Source organism: Vicugna pacos, chromosome 4 (assembly GCF_048564905.1).
Source record: "Vicugna pacos chromosome 4, VicPac4, whole genome shotgun sequence".
Lineage (NCBI taxonomy): Eukaryota > Metazoa > Chordata > Mammalia > Artiodactyla > Camelidae > Vicugna > Vicugna pacos.
This window is the reverse complement of record NC_132990.1, coordinates 21,065,272-21,089,639: the sequence shown is the minus strand read 5'-3', so window position 1 is coordinate 21,089,639 and position 24,368 is coordinate 21,065,272. Positions and strand designations below refer to the sequence as shown.

General features: G+C 41.0%; 1 protein-coding gene across 6 annotated transcripts in view; it reads right to left on the bottom strand.

The window, feature by feature from the left end:
* The window catches only part of SLC24A2 (solute carrier family 24 member 2), a 221,112-nt gene extending 198,684 nt beyond the window's left edge, over positions 1-22,428 (bottom strand). For 3 of the 6 annotated variants that reach the window (XR_012071914.1, XM_072959338.1, XM_072959342.1), the window contains exons 1-2: positions 21,590-21,675; positions 19,364-20,452 (exon numbers count right to left, since the gene is read on the bottom strand). Coding sequence is in view for 5 of the 6 variants with exons in the window: in XM_072959338.1 (XP_072815439.1) it covers positions 19,364-20,296 (933 nt within the window). In the remaining variant the exon portion in view is untranslated. The other 3 variants (XM_031677005.2, XM_072959341.1, XM_072959339.1) reach the window with 3 other exon arrangements.
* Between the last annotated feature and the right edge of the window lie 1,940 nt (positions 22,429-24,368).

The following is a 24,368-nucleotide window of genomic DNA, read 5'->3' as shown; positions in this document are numbered from 1 at the left end:
TTTCACTGATTCATAAATTTAGTTACAAAGAGGAAAGGAAAAACTTCTAAAGCAATTTCTTTTATTTGGTTTCTTCTGTTTCTCCTCCTCTCTTTCCTCTTCTTCTTGCTTTAAATAATAATCACCTAAAATTCTAAAAGGTTATTTTTTTCTCTGTTAGAAAACAGATGCAAAACAGAAATATCTCCTGGATAGTTAAGAACTAGCTTGAAGAAAAGGTGAAGCTCAGAACTAAAATAAACATCCAAAATACCCCAATAAGCCACTGGAATTTCCTAGTCTTAAAATCACATACAACCAAGTAAAGACCTTAACAAAGATCTAGACATACCAATCAGGGAAACTTAAGAGATTTCACTACTGAGTCTATGTTAAGGTAATTTCCACATCAAACAGGAAGAACTCATTTACAGAGCATGAAAGAAAAGAACCTATGATGTGCCCACAGACAAGAAGTCCAGCCTTTTGCCTGAACTAGGCAGGTGAAGAAGACAGATACAGGCAGGGCCCATCAACCCCAGTTCCCATCACCCTTTGTTTGTCCTCATGAATATGACCTGAGCCCTCTTCTGGAAGGGGGCGGGTAAGAACAACCATAAATAACCTGATGGCAGAGTCAGAAAGCTGTACTGGAATCTGCAATTGGGACCATTTCATATGAAATTCTGATCTTCCCTTGTTTGTTTCCATTAGCCTTTAATTAAAAACCAAACAAACCTAAGAGTTAAAATATAACATTCCTTGGAAAATAAATTCTCCTTGCTAAAAAGGAACAAGAGAGACTAGTTCCCCTCTGTTGGCCTTGGGAACCAGAAGATCCCATGGGAGTAGTTTATATCTTTCAGGTTGTTCAGTGGGGTTGGGTTGTGCACGCGAGGGCCCAAGGGGAGGGAGACCCTTGTCAGGTTTGGTTTGTTTTTAGTAAGGAAGGTGATTGCTCTTAAAGAGCACTACAATTCAATACTTCAGGAAAATTTATTTTATTCATCAATCACTGGGGTCTGTCGATAATTCCTGCTGATCAGGCTAGTTGGAACTATAATACATCCTCTGGTTCTACCAAGGTAAAATCATCTCTTCTCCTTGACTCAATAGCTCACCCCACCCTGCAATGCACCTTTCCTCTGAGGCTCCTGAGACAAGAGTGCAAAAAGTGCTCGCACAGCATTTTGTGTCAAGATTGCACAGCATTCGGGATGCAGCCTATTGATTTATGTCAAAATGCTCATCTTGCCAACCAAAGGGAAATCAAGAACAATGAGCTTCCTTTGAGATCCTACTGTTTATAAAGGATATCAAACAAAAGACAACTACAATAGGCACCCAGACCTGGAATACAAAGCACAAGACTTCTCCGTAGCTCCTGATTCTCACTATGCCTGCCACATGGTAGCAAGTTGGCATAACTTAAATACCAGAGGACCTTGTTTTGAAATTCCACGACCAGATCTGGCTTCCCAGTGTAGGTGTCCAACTCGCCAACAGATGGTGCCCGGCATTTTACCCATTCAACTCTATGATCTCCATAACCATTTAATAATGAGATTGGACCAGATAAGATCAGAGAGCAGATTTTCATTCTGCACAGAGATTCTGCTGGCTTTTCAACTGCAAAGTGAATTTATGGAGTAAACGCCTCTGAAATTATCCCATAAAAACAGAGCTATAAGTAATATTCTGCAGGCAGTTCTCAAGAATAAAGTGTTGGGAGAAAAAAGGCAGCAACGTTGCCATATGGACACTCTCACTTGAAAGATGAAAATTGAGAATGTGGAAACGGATCACTTAAAATAATTGGCAACTATCTTTTTAAGTGCAAAAATACTTGGGTTGCCCTTGTTTTGGCATCAATCATTCATCCAGTAATTGTTTACTGAGCACCTACTATTTGCCAGGTACTCTTCTAGGTAGTAGGGATTCACGTGTGAACAAAATAAACTCCGGTCCTGTCGAAGGTTATATTTCGCTGACTTCTATGTTTCTACCATACACCATGTACCATAAACCATAAACTCCTGAGGGAGTAAGAAAGTTACCCTTTAGGCCACTGAATTGCAGATAAATGCCCTGCTATATCCTGTTGTCAAAAAAATAATGTGGTCTGTTAAGATAAGATGAGTTAATGTTTATCACTCTGCTTCTTGGCTTCCCAAGCAGGACAGATTTTTGTAATTCATTCTGAGCCACACAACATCATTTTGTTGAATGTCGAGGTGATCGACAGATGATTTTTATTACTCATCAGAGCACTTTTCAATCGAATTTTGGAAATCTGTTGCTTCTGATTTTACTGTGGAAACAGAAACAAAAAGAGAACTTGCACAAATCCCTCTAACACACTCATCCATTACCTGCAGCGGTGCCATTACCTGGCTTCACCCTTACTAGGTGGTGCTCATCCAAGCCAGCCCTTCCATTTGCACCCAGAATCTCCCATCCCTTCCCCACTAACTCAGGGACTCTGCTGCAACAATTCTCCCCTCTGTGCGCCATCGCATCTTCCCACTTGGTTGTGTCATCCCCATTACCACACAAATGTGCTATTATTTCTTCCACTTACAAAAACTCTTGGGATGGGGGGAATCGCTCAGTAGTAGAACACATACTCAGCATGCACGAGACTCTGGGTTCACTCCCCAGCACTTTCTCAAAAATTAAAAAAAAAAGACCCTACATTGTCCCCGGGGTTGTACCCATTGTTTGTTCCCCTTTGCAGGTATCTCTAATTTCCATTCTCCCATTCCTTGAACCCACTTTACCTTGGTTTTCACCCCACCCACTCCACCAAAACCGGTCTTGTTAAATCACCCATGACCATGACCATGACCATGGCTAAATCTGATGTTCAATTCTCTGTCCTCACACTACTTGGTCACCACCTGACACAATCACTCCCTTTTCTCTCAGGTGCTTGCTTCACCTGGCTTCCTCGTTCTCCAGGTTTCCTTCCCTCCTCAGTAGCTGCCACTCCTTGGGCTCCTTTGCTGTCTCCTCCTTGTTTTCCTTCTGTCTCAATGCTGTAAACCTTGGACTCAGGCCTTCACAATCTCTGCTCTTCATCTACACTCAGTCCCGGGTGACATCATTCAGTCCCACGGCTTTACATACCACCGAGAGTCTCATGATTTCTGAACTTGTATTTCATTTCTACTCTGAGTTCCAGACTCATCTCCAACTGCCTACTCAACACCCCCATTTAGATGTGTAACCATTTAGGTCCCAAACTTAAATCCAAAATTTAACTCCTATCTTTGACTTGAAACCTGCTCCCCTGAAGTCTCCCCATCTCAACTAATGGATTCCACTCATCCAGTTACTTATGTCAAAAATCTCGGTATCACCTTTGATTTTCCTCTCTTTATTGCACCCTGCATCTAATCCATCAGCAAATGCTTTTTGCATTACCTTCAAAAAGAGGTCCAGACTTGGATCACTTCTCACTGCCTCTGTTGTGACCACCCCGGCCAGGCCACTGTCATCACCAGCCTGGGCCATGTCACCCATTATGCAATCATGGAGGTCATTCCTCTCCATCCTACAGCCTGTCTCAGCAGCTCCACTGCCTCTAGCACAAGGCACACTGAACACAATTCAGGCTCTCAGTGTTTCTGTGGATTATTATCAACGTTAATTGCCACATCATTTTCAAGTCCACAGGTGCCATGAGAAGGTGAGGTACTGTGTTTTGAACCTGCAGTTACCCCAGACAGATCTATTTGTGTATGGTTTTATCGTTTATCTGGTCTCTTGTTGACACTGGCTGTCTTACCGATGTGATCTATGGGGTAGCAGCACACACTGTGTGTGTGTGCACTGCCCAGAGGTGCACGGTGGAGGGGTAAGTGGACCAGCTGTTCCCCACCACGACATGAGTCCTGGTGGGCACTGCATCAGCACACCCACAGGAGATGGCGCCTTTCTCTTTGCACAAACATGTCTTCCGCTCATCACGTCCTGCACCTCTGGAGCTGTCTACACTTGAAGGGTGTGTGTGTGCCTTTTCTAATTGGTCTGCTCAGAGCAGGGAGTTTTCTTTAACCTGCTTAAAGACACTGAATAGGCCAGTAGCATACCTGGCTATCAGTGTGCACACAAGGGTCTGCCCCAACTCAGAACTCTGCCCATCCCACACCCCATAGAGATCACATTTGCTGTGTCTAAATTCTTTAGGGCCTGGAAAACCAGGCAGCCTGATTTGCTTGAATTTTGTATATGATATAAGTAAACAGACTCTTATAAAGAGTCTCCAGAAGTTGCTGTATGATTGAGTGTCTGAAATTTAGAACACGGATCTTCTGGCATAGACTTTGAATCATGGTTCTGTTCTGGACGTCTGGATACTGGACTTCCAAGTTTATGGGACTGCAAACATCCACAAATAGAGATTGCCAGAAAGCACTTTAATCTCTCAAGCTGGCTCCATGAATATATTTCAGGAGATTCACATGAGAGCAATCCTTTCTATAAAGACAATTCATTTGAACCCTACACTAAAAATGTGTTTGAAATCATTCTGATCCCATTTTCTAATGTTCTCATTCAGCACTGCCACTGTGTTCGTGTCTGCGGTTTCACTCGAATGTGGGCTCAGACAGTGGTCCATTCCCATCACCTCATTAATTATCACACTATCTCATGAGACGTGGGAAAAGCCATCTGCTCCCATTTCTTGACGTAAAAAATTGGGGACAGATCAATGCATACAACTCATGAAATGTTGGAGCATTTAGTGAGGTAGTAGAAACATAAAATATTTAAAAATAGGTGTATAGAAATGAAAACTTCACAATGACCATCTAGTGAGTCAGTAAGATTCTCAGACAAGCATCTTTTAGTCCTGGACTGGTTAGGTTAAGATTAAAAAGAGAGAAGGGGAGCTCGTAGCACATCACAAAATACTTAATATGATTTTTGCAGGTGGCTTAAAGAAAAACCTCTTTAAACCTCTATAACCCAATTCTAGGACTTTAAGAATTTAAATAAGAAGCCCCACACTGATAATATCTAAAACGAGCTATTCAACTGCAGGTTTGTTTTGTGATCCACATTTGCAAGAAACTGAACTGAAATGGTGGTATGATACTCTCAGCACTGTTTTACTAAAAGCAAATAACCAAAAGCATGTATTGGGGCTGCCGAGAGGAAGGAAGCAGCCCTCAGGAGAGGTGTCTGGCGAAGATGCCAACCCAGGGTGATTATGTGCTGAACGTCACCGGCAATACCGCTCATCTGGGGCTGGTCTCTCAGAGCCACACAGCGAAATGAGATAGAGTTAGATGAATTTTTAGCACAGTTTATGACTACGCACCAGTGAAGCATGTGGTGCTACTTCCCAGGGCATTTAAACGCTTCCTCCTAAAGCACAACACTATCTTGTCCTGTTCTATTTATTTTCCTTAAGTGTGTGTGACTTGCAGAGCATTAAGACGCCAAAACATATGTTTCCTAAGCCTGTTCTCACTTCTCACCTTCGCTGAGACTCTCAAGGTCAGAGTTATTTGTGGCTATCCACTTAATTGGACTTAAAATAATAGGCAGCAGAAAACAGCAGATTTGTAATGGCCCTCCAAAGTAGGCATCAAACGAGCAGCCTGGCACATCTGAACTTATTTAAATAAATCAGCCTCTTGTTCAGGGCCCCAAACCTCCGTCTACCACGCCACACGTTACTGTGCGGCTGGAGCAAGCTAGCAGCGAGAGAGACGATTGTTTCCTGAACCCCCTGGAAATCACTGGAGATCTGAACCAATTGCACATTTTTGTACACAGCAGGAGTGCATGGCTGAGCTCTCTTTTCCCTCCGAGTGTGCTCGTTAATCAGGTTTGTGCAATTACTATTTATGCTAGACAATGTCAGACTAGATCATTACTGGTATTGTTATTATTCACTACGTGTGGCTTCATACACTTGCAAAGCTTTGCTCAAAATGAATGCAGATGTTCCTAGAACCCGGAGTGGGAAAGGCTGTTTTGGGGCAGCGGGCATGGATGGGCAGGACTGGCCCACAACCAAGATGTATAAAGTTAAGTGCCAAAGTCCAGATGGCAACATCGGCAAAGTTCACATCTGGGAGTGAAGGGCTGTGGCCCTACTGCTTTCCTGGCAAGGCTTTTGGACAGTAAGTTGGGAAGGGGGTTCGATGACAAGAAACTCTCTTAGGTAATACAGAGAAGAATTGAGAGGGGGTGAAAAAGGGTGATGGAGCACCCAGACAACAGATATCCTGGGTCTGATGTTCAAGTAGACTCCCGTTCCCACATTCGCTATAAGCAACAAGTCCTGGACCTCAAACAACCCCTAAGTCTTCCTCCAGTCCTTAGCTTCAAGGGGATCAATTTTTTCCCAAGACCAACTCAAGGAAAGAGGCAGCTTTAGGGTTGATCCAGAGATTCCAAATCACTCTAGATAGAAGGATGCCTAGAGAACAATATGGAACAGCTTGGAGACCTGGGGGTTCCCAGTCTAGGAACTGCCCATCTAAGGAGATTATTCCTTACTCCACAGAAAAGGAGAACATATTTGCAAATCATATATATGGAAAGGAACTTGCATCCAGAACATATAAAGAATTCTTAACAATAAGGCAAATAACCCAGTTTTTAAGCAGGCAAACATGAAGACATTTCTCAAAGAAGATATACAAATGGCCAATAAACTCATGAAAAGATGTTCAACATCAGCATCCTTCAAGGAAATGCAAATCAAAATCATGATGAGATACTACTTCACCTCCACTAGGATGGGCATAATCAGACACATAATAGCAAATGTTAGCAAAGATGTAGAAAAATTGGAACCTTCACACATTGCTGGTAGGAATGCCAAACGGTACAGCCACTTTGGAAAACAGTTTGGCAGTTCCCTAAAATGTTAAACATACAGTGAGCATACAGCCCAGCAATTCTACTCCTAAGTATGTACCGAAGAGAACTGAAAATACATATTCATACAAAAACTTGTAAGCAAATGTTCATAGCAGCATTGTTCATGAAGGCCCCAAAGTGGAAGTAACCCAAGTGTCCATCAACTGATGAATGAATCAACAAACTATGGTGTATTCATACAGTGGAATATTTGGCCATAAAAAGGCAACAACATGGATGAACCTTGAAAACATGCTAAGTGAAAGAAGCCAGACACAAGAGGCCACATATTGGGTGATACTATTCATAGGAAATGTCCACAATAGGCAATCTCTAGCAACTGAAAGGAGATTGGGGCTACCAGGGACAGGGGTAGAAAAAGGAATGAGGAGTGACTATTAACAGATACAGGGTTTCTTTTTGGAGGTGATGAACACATTCTAAAATGAGTGGTGATGGCGTTACAACTCTGAATATATGAAAAACCAGTGAACTGCACACTTCGGGGGAATTCTATTGAGTGAATCATATCTCAAAAAAACTGCTATAAAAAAGTCAATAGAGAGAAACACTATATAATGCTAGAAGGTAAAGAGAGCTATTTCGAGGCCACAGCTGGAGTGATCTGGCTTTTAGAATTAAGGGCCTTTACCTGCCCTGATGCTCACACCTGCAACCTGAGGGGACTGGAGAATGTCTACCGGATTCTGTTTCTTAAATCAGAAACTTGTTTGCCACTTGACTTTAGTTTATAAGCCACTATATTTTATGATTGATTCAGGCCCAGACTTTTTATCATGAACACTCACCACCACCATTATCAACTTCTCGAAGGGCATTCAGTGCCCTTTTCCTTTCTACCCTTGGTACCAAGCCAAACACCAAATACTGCATGTGCGGTTAGTCCCTGAGTCAAGGGGAGTGACTGAATTCAAGGCAATAAAAACTGATGCTGGCAAATCAACATAAGGCCCAGCCATGACTGGATGGAGATGTGACAGGCTAAGATTAAATATTGATAACATATGTAAGAAAAGAGTAAATACATTTACAGGGCAGTGACAGGAGGGCTCGAGAGAATTTCATACTTGAGTGAGGTTCAGTCTCATAACAGGGAAACTGCTTCTCTCTTAATCCTCTGCAAGAACAGAGGGAAAGCAGGTTCAAGTCCGAACACGGAGGATTTGACTATTAGTTGAGGATTAGTTGGAGAACTGTACCTTCATCTGGCTGCATGGGAGGCAGAGAGAAGAGGGCCTAGGGAGTGAGGTGAGGTCCTGAAAAAGGACTTGGGGAGGGTAGGGTAATAGCACATGGGAGGGACTCAGAGGTAAAGAAACAAGGAATAGAATATATGTGGGTATGTGGGACTGTATTCTGCTAATCACTTTTCCTGTGCAATTGCATCGAAATTCAGCCTCCCTATCAGGGAAGGCTATTTTCTTTTTAATTTATGAATAAACAAAAATTAGCCCAGAGAGGTTCAGTAACTTGCCCAAGATCACACAGCCAAGAGGGTCACACTCTATCCCAGGCTTGAATTATAATTCTATTGTGTTAACCCTTAACCGTCAGCCTCCCTCTCAGAAAACAGTCACAGGTTCCTGCAAAGTGCCAATGCTCAGTGCCTACCATACGCCTAAAATAACAGAAGTGGTTCGACATCTTTTTCATTGCTCTCAGGTGGCAGGGAAAAATGAAACTGGCTCAGCCTGCTTGAGTGGTTAGGGCAACAGATGACAGTTTAAGTGGGAGGACTGGGCTGCCGAAGGGGAAACCAGTATTTCTACCTGTAACCTGCTTGCTCAGCTCAATGTCCATCAAGTAGGAAAAGAGAAAGTTACTTATAGAGCACCGGAAACCTTGACCCTTTTCAAGAAGGTCCTATGGACGGGTAAAGAAGCCCTTGTTATCCCTCCGAAGGAACTAATCCCCTTTAATTGGACTTCTTAATTGGCAAAGTACTTGGAAGGAGATCAATTCAGGGCTTCATTACCTGACCACCCCTTCTACTGGGCAGCCCATAATTACAGACATATACTTGTTTGTGTCCCATTACCAGAGAAGCACAGAATTTTCAGAGCTAGTGGGGACTCTGTAGATACACTAGCCCCTTCATTTTCAGAGAAGACACTTGAGGGAAAGTGCCTGGACCAGGAAAAGACAGCCAGTGGGTGGGATGAAAGGGACTCCATCTCTCCAGGCCCAGTTTCTGTCAAAGAAGGATTCTGAGTGCATCCTTGAAGGCCGTAAACAAGGCCTTAATAAAGCCTGGTGCCCAGACCCTTTCCAAAATCATCACTTTTGACCAGGACAAGAACCGTGTCTGCATCATTTGGTTTACAAATCCAACCTAAAAGGTAACCAACCTAATTGAAATGCAGCATCAGTCTTCTTGTCAGGGCTCTGCTTCTTACCTCCCTATTTCAACCACATTTCTTTCCCACTCAATGACAAGCTCATTGGGAACCAAGGATAAGTCAAGCCTCAGAGAGCACATCATGCTTTGATCTGCACTTTTCTGACCCTGCAATCAGTCTATGTCGGAGCCAGAGAGCGTAAGAAGCAAAGCCACTCCCAGCTTAAAGGGCACCTTTGTGGAATTAAGAAAAGGCACCTATTTCTCTGGGCAGCTGCATTCCTACACCAGACACACAGCTTGCCCAGTAGACTGATGTCTGGATTTCTGTCCCTGTTCACCCCCTTGACCAGATAGATGCCCTTGTGCAGTAAGCTAGCACAGGCTTACAGGGCAATCCTGGTAAGAGCAAGAAGGATGAAAAGGGAATTTCTTAACACAGTGTATTGTAAAACTCAGGTCACAGCTCATTAGTGGGTTGTAAAATTATTTTAGGGTTGAAACTAGCATTTCTAATAGAATAGAAAAATATAAGAAATATAAATGTCTCGAGCAGATTTTATTTATTTTATATGTAAACATACATATGTATGTGTAGGTACGTGTGTGTATATATACTGGGTTGAGATTTGAAATATATTTCTTAGCAGGGGTCATGGTTAAAAAATATTTGAAAGTCATTGACTTTACTGAGTCTAATATGAAATGTGCATCTCATTTGGAAGGTTTGCTTTGTCTTTATTCCCAGCTGTCCAGTGGGAAGCACTATGAGAACTAGCACGCATTTAGGAGCCAGACAGGCCCAAGTTCAAATTCAGTTTAATACCACTAAATTTGGGCCTTAGGCAATCATTTCTGTTTTCTGGTCCTCAGATTCTTGATCTGCAGGTAGAGATAGGATCTATTTCTGAGTGGTGATGTGGTAAAGACTTGGTATTAACCATGAGATCAGTTTTCAGATCTCTTTTTTCTCTTGACTTTGGAGAGACCAGCAGAGACCAGCGGTCCAGGGACACACATTCAGCTGCCACGGAGGGTTTCCACTGCCCAAAGCCACAAAGCTGAGGGGGTGTAGAGTCCTGCAGTAAACTTTAAACCATCCTCTCCCGTGCAAGTTGTTCTCCTGTCTGCCTGGAAGAACTACTTCCCACGGCATGCTTGAGCTAAAATTACTGTTTAGCCAAGTCAATTAAATCATTTGAGTGAAAGTACTACATGCAAGCTAAGTTAGGAAAAGTGTTTGGTGCTGTGGGAATGGTTAGAATCTGGTCTTTTGTTTTCAGTAAACGTGTTAGACTGTTACTTTGACCTGATTAGCGTATGCCACATTGTAATTATGAGAGCCTCTGAGGACAGAAATGACAAGCTGAAAGTAATCTTTTAGGTCATGTGGGTCAAATCTCCCATTTTCCAGATTTGGAGGCAGGGGTCCTAGGAGGTACAGGATCCACAAAGGTCACATGGCTGGGACACATCCCAGTCCCTGGGAACCTCATTCCTTAACTCCTAGGTCACGAGGCCTCCTTCTTCAGAATAACTCATCGTTTAAAACAAAAACTGCAAAAACCTCCTGCCTTGATTTAGGTGTGGAAATGTGGGGAGAGATGAAAGCTAAAGTTAGTGATTCTCTGCATATGTTTGTAAGAGATCTTTGAGTCATCACAGCAAACTTTAAAATTGACACAAAGGACACAAAGGAAACTGACAACCTATAAATGAAAAATTTAATTCTCAAAAAATGTATTTTTCAACCTCTCAAAGAAACGCAAATGAAAACAATGAAATGCTGTTTCACCTATGAAACTGGAAACTATTAAAATTACAATAGTCAACATTATCAAGGATGTAGCAATATAGCAGAAACTTTAAAAAGCTCATATACTTTGATCCAGAATTTCGGCTTCTCCAAAATCAGAAATTCATGTGTAAGGCTGTTAGTTATAGCATTTTTAATAGTAGTGAAATATAACATGAAAATGACTTTCTATTTAATGATAGTGCTAAACAATGAATAATATTTTAGAAAAACATTTAATGATATGAAGAAATGCCCATAATTAACTAAGTTAAAAACTATTCAAATGGCATATGGTCAATAAAAGTTTAAAGTTGTGTATATCTAATATCATTCCAACTTATTTATAGATATGTATGTGCATGTGTGTGTATGTGTGAGTGTGTGTGTGTGTGTGTGTGTGTGTATGTGAAAAGTCTTGAAGAATACATGCAAAAATGTGCACAGATTTTTTTTTGGTGCAATGGAAAGATTACAGACTATTTTAAATTTTCTTTTTTGTATTTTGATGTGGTTTTATAGACTTTCAGTATATGGTAAAAATATTGCTTAAAAGGCAAATCTACAATTTAAAGTGGCCCCATATAACTTTCTGTTAGAATTGCCTCTTAGATCTGATTTGACTCAAAATTTGCCATTGGTAGGATCTGCTGATGGGAGCTTTATTACAATGGTCAGGGTGTAGCAAACATTCTGAAAGTGTACAATTGAAATACATGCTAACATCCTTTGTTATATGCACTGTCATTTGACAAATCCAAAGTAGTCTGAAACATATTTTTTCAGCAAGCAATCTGATGGATTAAGCATTCAGAGAAGCCATTTTCAGTCTACATATCTCAAAGTGTTAGGTAATATATTTTTTAATATATTTCAGAATTATCCAACTATGTTAGTGAGGAAGTAGGGATTACTTAGAACCCAGAACACCAACTAAGTACAAATCCAGAGGGGTCTGTGTTGCTTTGTCTCTGAGATATCTGCTATGCTGGGGTGGCTAGAGACTAGGACTACGGAAGCTACAAACATGAGGCTAGATAGGAAGGAGGAATTTTAGGGACCTCGACTCCCAGTAAGCTAGAAATCCTGAAGGACTGACACTTAGTGGGTGGATAAGGAAAAAAAAAATCTGCTTAGCAAAGGGAAATAGTAGAATGCGCCTATTTTGGTCTTGGTTTTAAGTGATACTGAAAAAGAAAACGCAAGGAAAAGTCTCCCTTAAGAATTTCTAACCACAGGCTCACCCATGGGTTTGGAGTCTGAATTCACACACTACCTGAGTAGAAAAAGTCCAACATTTTGGTTAGAATGGTTCCAGGTTGGTTGGACTCACAGGCACTTGACAGAAGAGCAAATAAAGTCTACTCTGTTGGAAGACATTTAGAACTCAGGCCTCAGTGACACCCTACAGGTAAAGTTCAATGAAAATCAACTTGACAGGGGGTGAAAAAGAGCCGCAAGAAACCTCTAGAAATGAAAAATAGAATTAAAATTAGAAACTAAACAGCTAATTTCTGGACCAGATTAGACAAAATCGAAGAGAAATTTAAAAAGTAGAAGGCAGATATAAAGAAATGATCAGATGAGGAACACAGAAAAAGATGAGTAGTTAAAAGACATGGAGGACAGGCTGAGACAGTACAATATATATCCAATCAGAATTTTAGAACATTAGGGGAAGAATGAGGTAGAGGCACAACTGGTGGTAGGCACTAATCCTCAAATTCAGAAAGTCTACTGAATCCCAAATAAGGGGTAAATAAGTGAGAAAACCACACCTGGCAAAGCATAAGAAAAACACTGAATGCCAGAAACAAACAGAAAATCTTAAAAGCAATCAGGAGAAAAGACAAACATATTACAAAGGAGCACTATTCACACCAATAGCAGTCTTTTCAACAGCAAAAATGGAAGTCAGAGACAGTGGAACTATTATTATTATAATTTCAAAGTGGAATGAGAAAATTTTCTACCCACCAAAACTATCCTTCAAGAACAGAAGTAAAATCGATCTCTAAGCAAATGAAAATCAGGAGCATAGACTATTAACAGATTCTTGGTAAAGGAACTTATAAAGAATGTAAGCCAGTATAAGAAAAAAAATCATAGAAAAATGGTCTGATGTGAGAAAAGAAATGAGAAAGGAAAAAACTGGCAAAAATGTAGATACATCTAAAAACATTGATGGTATAACGAAATGTCTAATTCATAGGGTTAAAAAAGTGAAGATCATACTTCAATAATGCCGTTATAAAACATCAAGGTAAAACTTCAATTGTAGACTTCAAATCATATACAATGGGAAGAGGTAATTGAATTAAAATGTTCTAAGGCCCTTAGGTTGTTCAGCAGGAGTGTAAAGATATTAATTAATTTTATACTCTGTTGAATTAAATATACACATTAAAATTTTTAGGGTAAACACTCAAATAGAAATAGGATGTATAAATTCCAAACTATTAATGGGAAAAGAAGATTTCGGGGAAAAAATTAATCCAAAACAAAAAAGGCAAGAAAGAATCATAAAAAGAAACAGAAAGATCAGAACAAACAGAAAGTATAAAATAGGGTGATAGAAACGAATCCAAATGTAATAGTTATCACAATCAGTATAAATAAACTAAACTTTGCAGGTAAAAGATAATGATTGTCAAACTGAATTAAACAACATGCTGCTATATCCTATTTACTAGAGACTTATTTAAAACAAAAGAAGGTTTAAAATGAAAGAGTGGAAAAACTAAACCAGTCAAATCCACACTGGAGATGTACTTCCCCCCTCCACTGCCAGAGAGCAGCTTAACATAACAATCTCATTCCTTGTTACAGTTAAAATACAAATTACCTAGTGCTACCAAAAAAAAAAAAAAAAAAAAAAAGGAGAACGAAATGGAGATAGAGGAGGGGAAAAGGAGAGAGGAAGAGATGTGATAATTTCTTGCTCTCAACACTGCCACAAGGATTCACATTTAGGTCCACTCTTGCTGGAGAAGCCACAGCAGCAAGGGGAAGAGCCAAGGACAATCTGACCTCTGTGTACTGAAATCCACTAGGCTTTCTGAGTCTCTCAAAGTGCCTCCTTGACTCTCTGAACCATATTCAATAACTGAAGGGTTTGCTTTTAACAAAAGTAGAGGGAAACAAAACAAGGAAAATAGCACCATACTGTATTCCTAGATCAACAAACACACTTGTGATACTGTGATTTATAAGAAATATATACTTGGTCATTCAGATGATCAGAATATAATTCTCATACATATTTGGTCTTCATTCACAATTCCTGGCTCAAGGTTCTCAAGACCCCTGGGATTTCCTGTGTTGCGAGGAATAAAGGTATCTTTTGTTATGGTAACGAGGTGACTTTTGGAAAGTACCTAAGGAAGGCGGCTGGTTGCTAATGGCACTAACTGTGTGATTAAAGGGGTTGGAACTACCCACCACCCTCCCGCCCCAACCCAGGCCTCGGGGGAGGAGAGAGGTGCTAGAGGTCAAATCAATTTGCCCATGGCCAATGATTTGATCAACCATACCTATGTAATGAAGCCTCCATAAAACCCCCTCAAATGACAGAGTTCGGAGCGCTTCTGGATAGGGTGAACACATGGAGGTACTGAGAGAGTGGCAAGCCTGGAGAGGGCATGGAGGCTCCATGAACTTTCCCCATGCCTCACCCTATGCATATCTTCCAGCTGGCTGCTCCTGAGTTATATGCTTTTATAATGAACCAGTGATCTAGCAAGTAAAATGTTTCTCTGAGTTTTGTGAGATGCTCTAGCAAATTAATTGAGCCTGAGGAGGGGGTCATTGGAATCTCTGACTTATAGCCGGAAGTACAGGTAACAACCTGGGCTTGTGACTTGCGTCTGAAGTGGGGGTAGTGGGGGGCACAGTCTTGCAGGATTGAACTCTTAACCTGTGGAATCCGATGCTATCTTTGGGTAGACAGTGTTAGAACTGAGTTAAATTCTTGGACACCCTGCTGGTGTCTGAGAATTTTTTGGTGGTATATGGGAAGCATCTCCCACCCCTACCCATGTTGGAATTGGGTCCAGGAATTCAAAAGAATACTACAATCACAGGTATCTACACAGTTAAGAATTTTAATGCCTATATTTTCTTTCTTTTGAGAGAGTTTCTAAGTCTGTCAATTAATAATATCCTTTTATTCATTGTAAGGATAATCTTACCTTACCTTCCTTGAAATTCGTACATTAATTGGCAAATTTTACTGTTTACCTACTAGGTATGGAGAGGGAACAAAGATTGAACTTACATTCTGCGCCTTAAGCAAGCTTGGGACTACACATTGTATTTATATAATTATTAGCATTTTGCCAGAGGAACTTTACTTTATAAGGAATATTTATAACATGGTTCCCGTTTCAATTTTTCCATGAATATTAATAACAAATTGCATTGCAAACACTCTGTTGACAAACAACTTTTCACGAACACACAAAATGAATAAAGCAAGGCACACCTAAAACTAAGTAGCCTGCCTTCAACTATCCAGCTTTAAGCATCTTTATTTAGACCATTCCCTTCATTTGAACTGGGCTGACTTGCTGTCAGATTACAGTGCCAAGTCTAAGAAGAAGTTAAATACCATGGACAGCTGCTTTCTAGGCCAATGACAGCCTTAACACCATAGCAGATCAACGGACCTCAGGAGCTGGGCCAGGCACACAGCAAAACACGCCAGATGCCCTGAAACTCCACTGCTTCCCATCCTGCAGGATTCAAATTAATTCCTAACCAGCTATGGGGAGGTTTTTAGAAGTGAGTCCCAATCACTTATAAATAAAAATATCCTTAAAACAAAAATCTCTGCTTAGCATAGATATTTCCAAACCCAAGTCAATGGCCTACTTACTTCAAACAAAATTCTACAAATAAAACTTCAGGACAACAAAGGCATTTGAAGGTTTTCTTGGAGTTTGTAATAATATCTTCTGTGTATATATTCACTGTATATGAACTTGGCTTGTAAGTATTACAATATGACAAACATCATACACCCCTAAGGGAGATAATGGCCTGCTTAACTCAATGATTGACTGGCATGAATTAAAATCTTCAAGAAATGTTTTGAAATTCTCAAATTTGAAATAAATGAAAAGCAAATCGGGATAAATTAAGAATGAAAGATGAAAGGAAGGGAACTAACACTTAGTGAACAACCCACATTTGCCAAGGACTACGTTAGCTGCTTACCATTCATTTCTTCATTTAATAATTTTCCCAACTTTACGAAGTAGGTATTATTATTTTCATTTTCCAAATTAGTGAACTGAGGTTCAGAGAGTTTATGTGACTTCCCTGAGGTCACAGGGCTTATTACACACCTGGGTGAAAATCTTTTTTCCCTGAATCAAAGCCCAGAGTCTCTTTACCAAGTCATGACTACATGACATTTTTAAAAGGATAATAATATCACTAAAGGAAATAATAATAATAATAATAATAATATCAAATAAAAAACCATATACAAGGTGTAACAGTTAAATAAAGTGGGAAACTATTGCTTTAACTATGAGAAAAATGTTCACATTTTCTATTTTTCTATGCTCCACCATCAACAATGGAACCAAATTAAGACTTTCAACTTGTCTATGAACCAAGTAGTTTAAAAGATATTTCATTGCCTACAGCCCAGCAGAATTGATGAATTTTTAGCAAGAACCATTGATGACTAGTATAAAAATATATAAAACATGTTTCCTCTACTTTCCCATACTCCCCTGCTCCATAACTGTGCAAATAAGACAATGAGGTAGTTCTGTCTAAAAATGTGTTTAGTACTTTGCTTCTTGAAATCTTGTATAGTACATTTCTCTCTATGAAGACTCCATCAACGGCTGCCTTTGGCTTAGGGTCCTTTTTCTCAGTGTTCTGATGATATTACAGAAGCACTGACTTTGGTAGGTAAGGTGGCGTATACAGCCAGAAAGCAACTTCGCAGATCAGAGGAGACAGCCATGCTCAAGGACTTATCCTTCCTTGGGACACCTTACGTTCAGTGCTTAGAGAGCAAAATCTCTGTAAGATTCTGAAATCAGGCATCTGATGAAGATCAACTGCTGAAAAAATTTTTTTCCAACAGTAATTCAAAAATGAAATTGGTAAGGTGAAATTTCCTAAAGGAAATCACACATCATTATGCACAATGCCACCTAAAAACATCTGTGTTCTAACATTTTTGAGGAATGCCAAACAACACATAGCTATGTTTAAAAAAAATTCTGGTCCCATGATAATTTATAGTTCAATCTAGTAATAGAATGCCAAAATAAATGATAATGATTAAATGGAATAAACTAAAGCTATCTGGTGCTCAAAGGAAAATAATGCAATTAACATATTTTTGGGGTAAATCAGAAACAGGAGATACAGTCATAAATATAATCTTTCCTTTCTCATTATGTAAATTCAGAATTCCCAAATTTTAAAAATGCACACCATTAAGCACTGCAAAAATTATGGATATGAATAACAACTGTTAAGGGATATCAGCCTAAGTTATTGAGTTTTAAATTATTATGAAAATGACATGACAGTCATCTAAAACAGTACAAAAAAATCTTCCAAGAGCTGATTTAATGAGTGACTTATAATTGATTAAATACTGTCTGTAAACCATATTTAAAAAGTTATTACTAAATGCACAAAATCTGCTCCTCCCACCCCTGCCCCGCCACCATCAGAATAAATCCCCTTGCAATCTTCAATATACCATTGAACTGCTCTGCAAGTTTCTGTTTCATACTTATTGCCAACATAACCTTTAGCCGAGTCTGTATTAATGAAGTTTCACTGTGGCATAACAAAACGAAAAAGTATTGAGTTCTTAAGAAGACTTTTTATCCTTGATGTGCCTGGGATATTTATAAGCCACCAAATTATTCCCTTTCCTCTAAAAAATACGCCTTTCCCTTGGCAATTGCTCAGCATTCTAATTCAAATAAACACATAGACTAATACAAACCACTCAAACTGGCAGTCAGGCTTGAGGAGACAGCTTGAGGGATCATCCTTTTGGCTACAAAATTAGATCAGGGAGGGGGCTTCAGTGATGACCGTGTCTATGTCTTCAAGGATAGCTGAGAGCTTATTTACCATGACTTTTTTTTTTTTGCTACAGTTTCTAACAAACCACCATACATTAAGTGAAATGTTAGAAAACACACAGTATGAAACACTTCTCTTTTGAATAAACAGAACTATTACTAGTGGGTTTATCAGCTGTGCTTTGCTTCCATTTCAAGGCTGCTACAGAAATGATGGATGGTCATCAAACTTGAACATAAAGGAATTATGCTAAATTAATATCATTTTCTTTCATTCTGGACAAAACATCTCACCCTTCACTCAACATCTGTTTTTTGCATACATGAGAATTTTCCCAGGTGTTAGTATGAAGAGTCTGCATAGGTATTTTGGTTTTCTGTTTAAAATCACATTCAGAGATGACCTTCCAATGTTAGGAAAAAAATCAGAACTGCATTACCTGACTTAATATAAAATTTTATTGATGTTGCCCATTGATTATCTTAAAAAATTAATTTCTGTTTTTGCAGATCAGTTTTTTCCAAGCTCATTACCCATTTGCTTCCTACGTCAGTAGCAGGATGGCCACTACTGTCATTAAAACTCCCTCAAATTCTACTATAAAAAATATTTGGGGTCATGTTTATCATGGTGTGCAAAATGAGCCATCGAGCTCCAGAGGCAGGCGGCAGGGCTTCCTATGATTCTCTTTTACAGATCCTGATCAGTTCCTGGTCAAGGTCTCACGTATCATTGTGTGGACCAAGAAGCATGGCCGTGATCCACTCAGATGACCAGTCCTGAGAGGATCTAGGCTGCTGACTTAAAGGTATAGCTCTGGTGACCGAAATAAACTTTCTTCTCTAAGCATCTTTAAAGAGAGCATTCTTGATAACTGTCACATGTCCATTATATATAAAAAAAAAAAAAGCCCTGCAACTTACAAGGCACATGCACACTTTCCCATGAAAATCAGACTGTTCACAAAATCATTATGCCTACCTTCAGAAAATGAGAGACAAGTAACTGCTGAGTCTGCTCTGTGAAGCTTATGTAACCTATGTTTACTTTACTCTGAGGCAAGTAGCTTGAGAACTTACTAGACATTCCCCAGAATACCCTCCAGTTGTTCTTCCCATGGTTACGTTAGTCTGGCCATCCAAGAACTGCAGAAAACAATCTGCTCTCCATTACAGCCCCAAACACCATCCCATTAAAAAAAAAAGTAGATCTCAAAAACATAATTCAGAGCTATGGTCAAGAAGAACATTCAATAAACAACCACAACCACCAACCTTTGCTTGGGCCTCTGGTGCTGTCACCTTGACGACCTTGTTGCGATTTATCATTTGCTTCACCCATCTTTCTACTTGGACGTTGAATTTCATGAAAACCACATAGCCAAAGTAAGCTGTCAAGAGAAGCAAGCTTTCCCACCACATGATAAAATTATCCAGGAAAAATATGATCAGCATGATCAAGTCAATGATGTAAAAGGACACATCCCGAAAGAGTGGCCACCATGTCAGGTTTAAGATTTCTCTAGAAAACAGAGCACACATGCCAATGACAAAGAGGATATTGAACACCGCTGAGCCCACAATTGTGCCAATGCCAACATTGCTGTGAGCAATAAACACCCCTATGAGAGATGTGAAAAGTTCTGGGGCCGAGCCCCCGGCAGCCATAAAGGTGGCTCCAGCCACATCATCAGAGATGCCCAGCTTCTCAGTGATGACAGTCAAAGAAGGAACAAAGAACTCATCGCAGACAATGGCTAAGGCTATGAACATATAGATCATTCCAATGACATGGAGAATGATGGCGCCCTTTCTGCGCTGCTCGAGGGAAAAGATGTCTCTTGGGTAGTCTCCTTGGGCATGATCTGCAGTACTGTTCTCAGATTTGCCTTCCTGAGAAAGAGGTGGCTGTGGAGTGTAGTCTTGAATATTGTCATTTAAATCTAGGAGAGTTCTCTGATGGTAACTGTGTGCTACCCTAGGGCCACTGGCACCACTGGCCTCTCCTGGGCTCTGTGTCTCTGTCTCAGAAAAGGCACTGATTGAAAATGGGACAGTGCTAATGGCTACCAGGCCCATGAAAAGGCCTAAGATTCGAATTAACTTCAGTTTTTTCCTGATATTATAATGTCTCCTGCAGCCAGATGGTGACCTATCAGAACACCATTTCTCAAGGAAAGTGACGGTGGTGCTTCGGTGCAGATCCATCCTGGATACTCTGGAGGATGCGGTGGTCTTCAAATTGTAGAATCAACTGGATGCCTCTTTCATACTTTTCCTCCCTTGACAGTTAATGGTGCTTGTGGGGGTGCTTCCACAATCACAGGTTCTTATGCTTCACAGGAAATATTTTCAACATTTATGCTTAAATAAAAATAAACACAAGGATAAGTAAATCATGTTTTTTTTTTTTTACAAAAGAACTTTGCACATATGAAAAAGTCCTGTTCTATGGCTGTATGACCTTGGGTAAGTTACTTAATTCTATTGTGCCTCAGTTTCTCTGTTTTAAAAATTAGGACAATTATAGCCGCTTACCACCAAGCATTCAATTGAGGATAAGATGAGTTAAAATACACGAAGCATTAAGAGTGGGATGCAACACATATTAGACACTTATGATAATGAATGTACAAAGGCAAACATTTTGGTAAATCCAGTATTAGATGTAGACTATGTTAAGAATAAAAATTTTATAGATGTAGATGAAAATCTATGTTTAGCCCACCTCAAATCATGTAAATAAATTCCCAGTGCTAAAAAAAGATACCACTTCCTTTAGAATTATCTACCTATTTGACAACCAACAATTATTCACTGTATTTTCTTTTGGTGCAATTATATAATTCCAGCTGCAGGCACACTTTTCTGACTTAATCTATCACTTGGGGAGGGTTGAGTATTGGAGCAGGTAGCACTCTTTTCCTGTATACATAAAGATCTCAGGATCTTTTTTTTTTTTCATGAAAAGCCTCTCCTAGATCAGATGCAGAAAAGTAGCCCTTTAAAAATTTGTTTACTAAATAATGTTCTGATGACATGAACAAACTGTCTTCCTTAAACATCAAGACATTGTTTTCAGCTAAAGCTTATTTTAAAAAAAACAACCTTTAGTCATATTTTAAACAACTTAGTAAATCAAACAACTCCTAACAAGAAGGCTATTTGAAAAGATCAAATGTGTATTTCATAAATAATATGCAAGCTGCAGTAAGACCTCTGTTTACAAAATCTACCAAAAATAGCCCCCAACACTCTACTCTCTAGTAGGTTAGATACCCAAGCAGTTTTCATTCTTTTACAGAAGAGAAGAGTAAAATATCCAGAAGTGACAGTTGATATTCCGAAGTTTCCCCTTTTAAATTTTCTTGAAAAACACTGCACTGGTGTTTTTTTTGGTTTTGGTTTTGGTTTTTTTCTTGAACCAACGATTTCATTTTAGAGACATTCGCTGAGATCATCTCAAGTGTAAACTAAGCTAATTAAACACACGCTAGTTACAGAGATTAGCTGGAACTCAGGTTTGCAGAGGGAGCACAAGTAAAATCAGGCTGAGACGCTGTTACTCCTGAGATAAACCTAACCCATCAGAGATTTCTGGCTGGCTGGCAGATGTCTATGCTTAGCGTGAACGATTAAGCGACTCACTGCGCTCCGGGGATCGTCACAATGCTGGCCGGGGCAAACGGCAGGGACCGGCTCAACTCCCAGGGTGCGCTATCAGCTCCAGCCCCAGCCAAGCTCGACCAGCAAACCCACCGCTCCACTCCACTAGAGCTGCCTCCGCCGGCGAAGTGCACCCTCAGCTGCGCCCCAACTTTGCCTTGTGTGGTCTCAAACTTTCCCGGGAGGGTTAATAGGAAAATAAAACTAAAGGACAGACGCCCCACCAGCGAGCCAGGAACTGGGATTCAGCTTGGGGAGGGGCTTGGGGCATCTTCCCAAACACTGGTAGGTGGCTGGGGAAGGGGAGCGCCCCTCTTCGAGTCTCCCCGACTGTAGGCCCGAGCCGGGAGCAGGGGCGGTTGGGGTGGGAGAAACAGGGGCTTGGAAACCGCGCCCCAGAGGGAAGAGAGTTAGCTAACTCCTTTCGGGGCCTGGGGCACCCATGTCCACCGCGGAGCCACCTGTGAGCCTGCAGCGCAGCAGCGGAATGGGCGCAACCGGGACCCGGGGACAACGACCACTGCGGCCACCAAGCCTGGCGGCTGGCCCGGGCTCGGCCGCCCGCACTTACCGGGATCCGCCAGGAGGACGCGAACACGACGGGGTCCAGAACGCGGCCCGTCGCTCCGGTCCTCCGCCTTCTCCGGCCCTCTGCCTCCTCGCTCCGAGGCCCGGGCTCCGGCTCCGGCTCGCGCTCGCCGCCGCTCTCACCGGCCGGGGCTGGGCTCGGGAAGAGACTGAGCCGCCGCGAGCCCCGCGCGCCGCCTCTGGTGCTGCCCGGCCCCCCAGCCCCCACCGCCCCTCCCTCCCGGCTCTGCGCGGGGAGCGTGGCCGCAGCGTGCTCTGCTCCCGCGCCCTCTGCTCCACGCCTCCTCCGCGCAGAGGCGACGCGGGAAGCCGTCTCTTAGGAGATTGCTCCGCAGTGAGGTCGGGGGTCAGGATTTGCAGGCGAGCAAGGACAGAGAGGAGAAATTTTACAGGTCGGTGACGCGCCTGATACCTAAAGCCTGAAAGTACTGCCAACTTTGGGGTCATCTATGCTGGGCACCTCCTCTCCAATTATCTGCGAAAAGTGACAGCAGTCACATATTTCTTTAGGAGGCCATGTAATGCGTACTGGTGGGAAAGAGGATCCGAGAAAAGGCCAGAAGGCTTGCAGGATTGTTTGTTCAGGCCCAGGGTTTCTGAGGTCTCGGCTTTGGATGGCTGGGACACTGAAGGATCTTTAGTCTTGCAGGCTGACCTTTTAATTTCACGAATGATGAAGCTGAGACCCAAGATAGTGTCATTTTGAGTCATAGACAGCGTTCGTGTGCTGGCCTCTGGACTCTGAGCCCAGCGCTTTTCCCTGCCCTGTCAGGAAAGCAAGATCCCCTTGACCACAAGAAATTGAGTCAGGCTTTTTGGGAATTGGAGACAAGAATATGGGCCAAAGAGTGGGTGGAGATGAGGCAGATTGGTTCCTGGGGAAAGTCCCCTTTTATCCCACCCCCGCACCCCCACCCCGTGACCACTACCAGAACTACTGAGGGTCCCACGACCGGAAACCTTTCAACAAACGTTTTCTGCTCTCCTTACCTTCCTGCTTCCTCCTGTTTTCCATTTAGGGAGGGTTTCTTTATGCTTTCCTGGGACTTGGGGAATGTCAGTCATATCTGGAAAGCTCACTACCTCTGACTTCAGCTGAAACTATACTTCGACCTCGACACTTCCTCTTGATATGTGGAGAGAAGTCTTGAGAAAATAGAAGTCTCTTTTTCTCCCACCAAAGACAGACACTTAAGACTATTGTTTTGCTAAGGATTTCAGGGTCCCATTTCGGAAATCATAGTCTGAACATTTTTTATCTTTACTTTTCATTTTGGAAAATTCCAGACATTTCAAATATAAGAGCACAGTATGGGGCCCTCCCTGGGGCCATCACTCAGCTTGAACAACTATCAACTCACAGTCAGTTGTATTTCATCTATATCCCTTGTTCCTGTGCCATTATTTTAAAGCAAATCCCAGACATAGTATTCTTTTATCTGTAAATATTTACAGAAAGTAAAGAAGCTATCAACTACTTCTAGGTCTGTGTCTTAGAAAGACTAAGGAGCCGATTTAAATAGGCTCCCACTAGACAAGGATGGAGCAATCTGAGCACCAAAAATTGCTAAGAATTGCAATTGTTTCAAACATATCAAATATGATTATATCTATAAGTTCACAATGATTCTAAAGTAACTCAGTTGATTGGTCACTGTTGATGGGCAAGAGTGAATTAACTCATTATTTTGAAATTGTTTTAGAAAAAAGAAAACAAGCATGCATTTAATCTGCCTTTTCTGTATAAAATGGACTTCAGAGTAACCAATTAAGCTTTACTTTTCCGCTGTCCTTGCCTTTGCTTCCCTAGCCTAACAATCCTCATCTTCCCTGATACAGTGATGCCTCTGGCTATCTGCAGAGAGAAGCTCTTATATACAAGGTCCCACTTAAAAGAAAAAGATTATATATATATATATATATATATATATGTATATATATATATATATATTATTTATATATATTTTTTATTTATTTTAGTTATACCCTCAGTGTGGTGACCCACAGTCAGTAGGGAACTCAACCC